Source organism: Antechinus flavipes, chromosome 5 (genome assembly GCF_016432865.1).
Source record: "Antechinus flavipes isolate AdamAnt ecotype Samford, QLD, Australia chromosome 5, AdamAnt_v2, whole genome shotgun sequence".
NCBI lineage: Eukaryota > Metazoa > Chordata > Mammalia > Dasyuromorphia > Dasyuridae > Antechinus > Antechinus flavipes.
This window is the reverse complement of record NC_067402.1, coordinates 107,840,704-107,850,442: the sequence shown is the minus strand read 5'-3', so window position 1 is coordinate 107,850,442 and position 9,739 is coordinate 107,840,704. Positions and strand designations below refer to the sequence as shown.

General features: G+C 38.9%; 1 protein-coding gene across 1 annotated transcript in view; it reads right to left on the bottom strand.

Moving 5' to 3' along the window:
- Positions 1-41: 41 nt before the first annotated feature.
- FAM180A (family with sequence similarity 180 member A) overlaps positions 42-9,739 on the bottom strand; it is a 29,842-nt gene continuing 20,144 nt past the window's right edge. The window contains exons 2-3 of the mRNA XM_052001339.1: positions 4,907-5,007; positions 42-3,623 (exon numbers count right to left, since the gene is read on the bottom strand). Of these exons, the coding sequence (XP_051857299.1) occupies positions 3,279-3,623; positions 4,907-5,007 (446 nt within the window). The 3' untranslated portion in view covers positions 42-3,278. The remainder of the gene's footprint in view (positions 3,624-4,906; positions 5,008-9,739) is intronic.

Here is a 9,739-nt window from a genome sequence, read left to right as displayed (position 1 = left end):
TCAGTAAAGTAATTTGATAAAACAAAGACATGAGAGATTCATCAATTCGAAACAGCATCTTTATTACATCATATGTGATAATCTATTAAATAAAAATGGAAAGATGAATGATACAGCAAATCCAGGATTTCTCTTTTGGGGCTGATTCCAATTTTGGAAGAAGCAAATCATTTCCAGAGTATTATTTTGTAAGAACATAGGAAATCCAAATGGATTGGGAAATTAGAGATTCTTTTAAAATTCTTTAATCTTTGTTTTTTAAAAGGAAGTTAACCTTAGACTAGCTTATCCATGGAAATTCATCTTGACAACATACCCCCAGTTCCATATTCTCTTTTACTCTAACTTGGAGGAGAGGACAAGGCAGTGAATGGTAAAGAATACATGCTGTGGGTCTTCAGTATCTCCTAAGGCATCTGTCCACATAGGTTTCTCAAAACATATCGACCAACTGGTTGAGTGCTTCTAGAGAATGGTATAAGGATGACTTCTAGAAGGGCTTAACTCTCAAAATTTTCTAATAAAAATTATCTAGAAGTATTGTGTAGAAAGAAGACCAAAATATTGTTGTATGTGGAAAATGAGCACAGGCCAATGACACCATTTATTGTGATCATAATGTTCAGAGCAAGGAGTTAATAAGATAAAGGCTACATAGGCCAGCTAGCTTTGCTGTATTTATTGAATTCTGGTTTTTGGTAGGAAGGAAAAAGTGTGTATATTGATTTTGCCTGTAAAAGTAAGGGATGCTTTCAGAAGTTTTTCTGAGTTTAAAAACAAAAACAAAAAAGTTTTAGCTTATATCCAAGCAAATCCAGTGCTTAAAAAGTGATTACCTAAATTTTTCTTATTTTTAAGGAAAGCTTTTTTTTTTTTTTAAACTTTCCCCCTTATATTTCTTTAACCATTGGCTGCTACATGGAATTTAGAATCTCTAAAAGGACATTATTTATTTTACATTTTTAGTTAATGAATACATTGGATCAAAACATTTGCATCATAATTTGGGGTCAAAATAATCAATCTATAATATCCTAACCATTAGCTATTTAGAAATCTTTGTCCTCAGAGGCTAGCATGCACTGTGTTTGGCATCTAGGAGATTAATAAATGCTTGTTAACTGGGATGGATTAAAAAGATATATCTACCTCTATAATAGATTGATTTGACCAAGAATAATAATGAGAATAATTCTTGGGAATGTTCCTCTATTTTGTAGGTAAACACAGTTTCCAGAGTTGGATATTTCAGAGAGCAGACCTAAAACATTTCTTGGATACAGAATCATTAGATAGAATTCTTCCATACTCAGGCTCCTGCTGCTTAGCAAGGGAGCAGACAGTATAAATTACCATATAGGCTATGGGACAGATACCTAATTGCTTCCCTGGAAAGTCCAAATCTCTGGAGAAATGAGCATCTTGGTTTTTTGAAGCAATTAACTGCTCCTCATTCTCCCAACAACACACTGCAAAAATAGTATTATATTAATAAGAAAAAAGGAACTCAGAAGACAGGTCTAGGGAGACAAAAACAAACAGTTGACTGAGATAAAGTCAGATAGAGAATTAGAGATAGACAGAGATAAACAGAGATATCTCCCTCTCTCCTGCCATCCTATGCCCACCCCACCCTACTCACCCCCCAAAGCAAAGGGAAATAGATTGAAAAAGAAAAGGGAAGGAAAGCATGTCAACTTGTGAGATGTTCCATTTTCCCTAGGAGAAACAGAAAGAGCAATAGTGTATAACAAGGGACAGAGAAAAGGAGAAAAGGAGGAAGAGGAGGGAGAGAGACAGACAGACAGACAGACAGACAAAAAGAGACAGAGAAAGAGATAGAGAAGAGGCAGAGACAGAGACAAAGACAGACAGATATTAACATTGCTTTTCTGAGCCAGAGCTGTAGAGGTTGGAGCAGAGTTATATAGCATTTTTTGATAGTGAATACCTTCTTCCTGCCAACCTACTTACTACTATTTCTCTGAAAAAGCTATTAGGCTTGGGTATACAAAGCTTCATTTATCCCAAGATTTATGAAATTCCAGACCAGACTTTTATCATTATCAAATCACAGTCTTTAGAGTCACACTTGAAATAACCAGATTCAAGGCCTCAATATCCTGCTTATCTTGAGGTCAGTCTCGGAGCAACTTCAACCCTTTAGAACACAGCAATGAACTTGGAGGTAAGCCAAAAAGATCTCTTTGCTGCTGAAATAGCTATTTACAGAGTCCTTGAAGGAGGTCCTTAACTCAGAGAATTGACTGACTTACTCAGCACACAATTCTGACAGAGTGAGTTATGTGATTTCCTGACCCACAGCAAGTTAGAAAAAAGTTAGGGAAGGACATAATAGGAAAAAAGTGAAAACTGATAGCCTGACAGTCAGGGAGGAGACAGAATAATTTAAAATCCAAACACAAAATTAGCAAAGTCTGGGAACATTAAGTGTGGGTACAAATATCCCTTCACTCCTCACAGCCCCCAGACAGGATTGTTATATTACAGAATACAGCACAAAAATTGATGATCATAATGAACTATAATGAACCATAGAGATAAAAAATATAAATTATTTTCCATATTCTCAATTTAAGAAGGCAGGGAAATATTTAATACATTTTGGAATGATTTCTATAGAAAATGGTTAAATATAAAAGACGGCACATGAAGGGTAACTTTTAGTTACCTGGAAAATTTTCACTTGTATCCCTTCTTTATGATGTATCTACTTTATTTTTGTTCTAGTCCAGACTTTTATTTCGTAGCTTTTGTGGAAGAAGTTGAGAAATATATCACTAGATTAAGTTATTGTTTATTGTTCTAATATCTATTTCCTACCAATGAAAATTTGGAAAAAGAGATACTTTTAATCTTGTTATTTAGCTAATTAGCCCCAAAGAAAAAGGACCAATCCTTCTCCCCAACACTTGTCCAGTCTCCTTGTGCCTGTACTGGGACCCTTGTCTGAGTCTTCCACCTGTCACTGAGAGTAAACCATTTTCTCCCTGGAGGTATTTTAAAAATACTGGCCTAGAGAATCTTGACCTAAAGCCAACATATTTGTTGGAAATAGTCTAGAGTAAAGGAATATAGGCTTATTTTTTTCCTTTTTTTCTGATCACTACTTTTCTTTCCAAGTAGAACGGGCTTCAGTTGGCCCTTTCCACGAGGAAGGTAATGGGTAAGAGAATAAAAACCTTTTGGGTTAGTGTGTGACAAGCTAGGAAAAGCTCTGGGTTGCTGCTCTCCCCTCTCAGTGTTGCAGGTGTCTCTCATTGAGAGTGCTTGGAACCAGAAGACCTCACCAAGTCGTGTCTCAGGGCTTGGAAGAGGCTAAGGAGAGACTGGGCCCATATGTCTTTCTGGAACCCTTGGGCCAGGGCCGTTCTATAGGCCGTGTAGGCCAGGGTTAGTACTGTCCGTTCAAAGTCTTCTCTCTTGAGGACTCCAATCCGCTCGGAGAGGTGGGCACTCAGCCGGCGGATGTCTGTGATGCTCTTGGGGATGACTTCATTGCAGATGATGTTGAAATCAGAGGCCTTCCGCAAGGAGGAGAGTTCCTCATCTTTGATGGAGATCCTCAGGTCTTGGCTGATCTCAAGTTCAGCCAGAAGAAACTGGTATGAGAAAAGGAATATGGGAAAAGATGTTTTAGCCTGCTATTGTTAAAGACCTAGCTGAAGTCATTGTTGAACACTCATCATCCTCATTCTCATCATCACGCTTCTCTTTTCCTTTTATAAAATCAGAATCTTTGAGCTGGAGAGGGGATTTTGAACTCTAATCCAAGCCCAGCACTTTACAGATAAAGCAACTGAGGAACAGGAAGGTGAGAAATGATTGGCGTGTCATAGTCACATAAGTAGTTGGGACAGAATTAGAACCTGATTGATTTCTTGGCTCCTATCTTATTGTCCTTTATATATAATAAACTATATTATGTGCTATCAAATATATAGAACTATCTAATAACTGGAATAGTATCAATAGTGACATTTATAGATGACTTAAGGTTTGCAATATGCTTAATATACATAACTTAATTTGATCCTAGAAATGTCACTGACGGTGTTAGTCAATTAACTAACAAACTAACAAACAAACAAAAAACTAACACACATTTTCTGAACACTAACTGAAGAGCTCTGTGTTAGACTCTGGGGAGGAGGGAGGTTACCTTTAGACTTTCTTTTCTCAGGGCTGCCAGGTGGTGCAGTGGGTAGAGTACTCCTGAATTCAGGAGAGCCTGACTTCAAATTTGACCCAGATACTACTACCACATGACCTTGCACAAGCCACATGACCCTAATTGCCTCAACCCCCCTCCCCCCAAAAAACCCCAACTTTCTTTTAACCACACATCTACTACAGTTTCCTTGAAATTCACTTTTGACAGAAATCTCAGGGTTTTTTTATATTGATTCCAAGTTCAATGTTAAGCCAGTAGGCAGAATTTTTATTAAAAAAAGTATTTTTGAGATTGTGTCTTATCTTTTTGAAGCAACATTATTATCTAATAACACAATATTTCCTAATAACACATTTCCAATAACAATAGCACAATTCCCCATAAAGGACTTTCCCTTATGACAAGTTAAGCAAAATAAATGTACACATTTATTGTGTCTGACTTCATGCATGACTTGTGCTGCCATTCAACTAAGATAGGGGAAACTTGTTTGTTATCAGTCCCTGAGAGTCAAGACTGATCATCTCATTGATCTGAATTTTGATATATTTTAATATTGCCTTTCTTTGCATTGTTTAATTTCTTCTATTGGTTTTCCTTTCTTTTGCACATTAGGGAAAGTTTCCAGAGTTTTAGATCATTGTTATTTCCCAAACCTGACTTCTTGAAGAAAGAGTAGTGCCCTCTGAGGCACTGGGGCTCCCAGCCTACCTCATAGAGCAGCTCCACTTCCTCTAGGGAGTTCTGCAGCACTGGATTTATCGGACCTGAAGATGATCTCTTTGACCGATGAGCCGAAGGGAAAAGCACAGCTAAAAGTGAAAAAAAAGGGGGGTTTCAGAAACAGGGATCTTGGGGTAATGGGCACTAACCAGGTCATTTTGATATTAGTCAATATATTGACTAATATTGGAAGCTGGAAATGTGAAGGAGGGATGGCAGACTTTTGGTAGTAGTCACCTAGTTATTATATGTGTAACATGATACAAGTATTTTATGTATAACCCATCATATTCTCCTCTGCTCTTAAATAGTATCTACCTCCCAGGATTGTTGTGAGGATGAAATGAGATAATATTTGTAGTGTTTAGCATAGTACCTGGCACATTAGCAGGTGCTATATCAATGCTAGTATTATTATTATCAGACTTCTTCCCTTGAGGAGCTCTGCTAGAATACTAGAAGCAAAGACAGTCGATGCTGTGAAATAGTTTCAAATACAGTTTCACAGCACCCAGACCTGACATCCCATCAGGGCAACACCTCTCAGGCCTTGGATGCCTTGGGACCAAAGCTGGCACTTGGTTTTTCCTGGGGCCTCATTTTCTAGCTCAGCATTTATCTGGACTGACTCTCTACCAGCTGTACTAGGAGGGAGCCAGTTTTTCAGCTTCCATTGATTTACTGTCCATTTCTGAAGATTTTCCAGGTGGGAAGTAAGAAGCACTAGGTTTTTGGCCAAGGGCTGGCTTCCAGTAAAAGGGATTTTGAAGTCCGGGGCTGTCTAGGAGCTCATGCCAATGGGCAGACTGGTTGCTCAGAACATTAGTAGGATTCATAACTTCAGGCTATGGTGTTCCAGGACACTGCCTTCCAGAACAGTGTTTGGCCTGAGACTCTCTGGAGACCAAAGACCCTTTCTTTATTTAGGATTTTAATGGTGTAACTGACAGGTAGGAATTTCCACATTGGCCTTTTCACAGAATAATCAGGGTAAATCTGTAACCTTAAGTAACAGTCAGAGTTGACATTTGTACAGCATTTTAAGGTTTTTACATTTGTTACCTCATTTGACTGTTTTACTTTTGTCTCTATATTCCTAGAGCCTAGCATAGTGCCTAGAAAATACTATTTTTAAAAAATTTCTCTGAGATTTACTTGAGAAAAGTGGACAGGAGAGTCTTATAGGTAGAAGATATCTCCTGTCATTTCTGGCATCTGAATGTGACTGGCCACCTTTTTGGTCTTCTTCTAGTAATTCTTTTTTTTTTCTTCCTTCCAAACCTGGGGACCAATAATGTGGGACCATTGATTGTGTGCTTTTCTCCTGTTCTTTGCCAGTGGGAATCATTCAGTGAGATGATTTATAGGCAAAAAAAAAAAAGCAAATTCACTCAATGTTCTCTTTACCATTTTCCCCCTAAAGTCTTATCTACTACAGGTAGGTGGTTCAGTGGATTGAATGCTGGACCAGGAATCTGGAAGATCAGGGTTCGATTGTGATCTCAGGGACTTATTAGCTGTGTGACTCTGAGCAAGTTACTCAACTTCTGCTTACCTCAGTTTCCTCATCTGTAAAATTAAAATAGTAACAGCAGCTAGTTTGAAGGGTTGTTGTGAAGATTGAGTGAGATGATATTTGTAAAGGGCTTTGCAAATCTTTAAAAGCTACATAAATGCTGTCTGTTATTACTGTAACTGTGAATTTGGGCTCTGAAAACATCTTTGGGAAGCAGCATCCCCTGCAAAAGCAGGGGAACAATAGCATTACAGAAAGATTGGGAGACCTTGTTTTCTGAGTAGAGGTGGGAGTTTTTTAAAAATAAATTTTTATGGATATCTTTTGTTTTTATATTATTTATATTCCCCACTGTCTTTTCCTCCTACCCCTTCCAGAGAGCCATTTTTTATAATAAACTAAGCAAAATTTGATGTCATGTAGGGTAAATGGATCATAGGAAACCAAAGCATTTTTTCAGAATAACATTAAGATCACAGAATTTTAGAGCTGGGAAAGGGCTGGAAGATCAGAAGCTGATGTTTTCATCATTGATGAAGAAACTGAAAGGGATCAAATCATGACTTAACTCGTCCTAAAGTTACAAAGCAAGCAGGGATGTACTGGAGAGAGCTGATTACTAAATTTTAATTGTGAGCATTTACAGCTCAGAAATCAGCAAATGCTACAAAGCAGGCTTGATTTATTGTTGTGTTGTGTTTCTAGACTTTACAAAGTGCTGGAGAAAATGTTAATATGCAGATTAAATTAAAAGTGTCTGTGCTTCCCTATCTCCCCCCCCCCCAAAATCTAGTTATTAAATATTTACCTGTACACACCACTGAAGCTTGCAGATCTGGGACCCCAATTCTAGTCTACTAGATTTCTTGTACAACACATTTTCCATTATACCCATGACATCAACTTCAAATAGAATTAGGGCCATTAACCCATGGATCCCTCTGAATTGCACATTGACTTAGTTTTTAAATGTAATATTATCTGTGTTTATTTTTATTAATTTTGTTGAATAATTCTCAATTACATTTTAATCTGATTCGCATCTCTGTCTCTCTTTCTGTCTTTATTTGTATCTTTTTTTTTTTCTGTCTGTCTCTTTCAGTCTCTGTACATCTCTCTGTGTCTCTGTGTCTCTCTTTCTGTGTCTGTGATTGTCTGAGTCTTGCTTTCTCTCTGTCTCTCTCTGGGTGTCTATATCTGTCTGTCTTTCACTTTCTTTCTGTCTCTCCGTTCCTCTGTCTCTGTCTCTCAGTGTCTGCCTGTGTCTCTCTTGTCTCTGTCTGTGTCTCTATCTCTTTATCTCTGTCTCTCTCTTTCATGGAACAAAAGTAATAAATCACGGGAAGGTGCTGTCTTAGTGGCTGGATGAGAAGAGAGAAAGATAAGTAAGGTTGGAGCTAGGCTGGAGGTTGGTGTGGGTGAGACAGAGTTAAGAATGATTTAGCAAAGTGACCCCAGATTGCTCGGGCTGCGTGTGTGTGTGTATGGGGGTGTGCACATTTGTGTTTGTGCTTTTGCGTTCACGTTGTCATTTTTGGGAAAGAGATCCTGGAATACAAGGGAAAAAATAGAATAATTCCTTACCCAATTAGATATTAATTGAATTGATCAAATTGAGCCATCTCCTAGGTAACAACTGATGCTTAGCAGACTGCACATGAGCTACCTTCCAGTCCTAAGATGCCTTGAGTCTGTGAGTTTCAGAGGTTAGTACTTTTTAATTTTCCTCTGCCACAGAAGGAGCCTGTTAGACCTCCGGCATCTTTCTGATTCAATTGCAGCATGTATATATAATGAAAAAGAGAATTTGGAGACTTTGTGAGGTGGAGAAAATGCTGGAATCAATGGACAGAATCAAGGGACTGTTGTGCAAGTGAGGGAGAGGGGATTTCTGTAATACCTAGGCTACTCAGTTCTATCTAATTAAAGAGGAAGAATGCCCAAGCTCTGTTAGACTCTTTCTTGTTTTCAGTTCTGCTCATTACTTCTAGAGTCAGATAATAAAAAATAAATGAAAATAAAATTTAAAAATCTTCAGTTTAGCTTTTATAACCCAATCTCTTCCTACCTTTCCAATGTTCTTAACACATTGCTCATTTCTACAATCCAGCAAACTCTGCTTTCTTGCCTGCCATTCCTCCCACAGGACACTCCATCCTTGCACACCCCATGCTTTGGACCGGCTCTTCCTAACATCTGAACGTTCTGTCCCCTCATCTTGCCTTCCTGACTGTCTGTAAGACTCAGCTTAAATGATCCCTTCTCTCAGAGTTCTTTCCCAGTCCTCTCCACGGTCAGTTCCTTCTCTCTGGGATTATCTCCCATCCACTCTGTACATACACAGTTGTTTGCATGCTATCTCCCACGCAGACAGCAAGTGGTTTTGCCCTTCTTTGTATCCTCATCACTCAGCACATTGCCTGACGCCTCCTTCTTGACTGATCACTTCCTTCAGATCTGCCATCCTTTGGCTTCTTCCCATCATTTTGGCTCTAAGGCTTGGGTGGGAGGGAACAACCTAGGGGTTCATCCACTACAGAGGTGGATTATACACAGAAAAACACAAATAATCCTAGGAGCAACTTAAGGCAGGAATGAGCCTTGGAGCTGTGTAAGACCAAGGGATCTGAAGACTAGATCTCTCTCAAGTACTTTTACACCTGAGCAAGTGTTCTGTGCACTCTAATCCTTAGTGTAAACTTTGTCCAGAGGGGGTGCTGCCCCCAGACAGGTGACTGACTAGAAACTCACTGCTCTGTCATTTTCTTTGGATGCTTTGGGCTTTTTTCTTTTATGTCTGCTTTCTGTGATTGCTTTCTGTGATTTTATAGTGTGACAAACAGCTCCAATGGAGGGAGAATCTCAGCAAGGTGGCTCTATCTGTAAGGTGAAGGCAAGGATCGGGAAAGGAAGGGAGTCTAAATTTACCTTGTATATCTTCTCCCTCTCAGAGATAAGGGACTACATTTGGCAGAGGGTCCTCTGCCGTGGGCTATTCATCCATCCATTGGGAAGAGTTTGTATCCAAGACTGTTCTCCCCTTTTGAGCAAGTAGCTTACTGCTCACCTGCCTTCTGATGAGAAGGAATTCTACGTTTTCCCACATATTCTACCTGCTCAATCTTGGACTCTGTGTCCCTCAGTGTCTCGTTATTTATCACTCCACAGCCAAAGCCATAGGACTTCTGGATCTTTCTAGCTGCCCTCACAGTTTTATTTATTTTTTTTAATTCTGTGTTGTTTCCTCCTAATTAGACAGGGACTGTCTTGATTTTTCTGTTAACATCAGTGCTTAGCACAGTGGT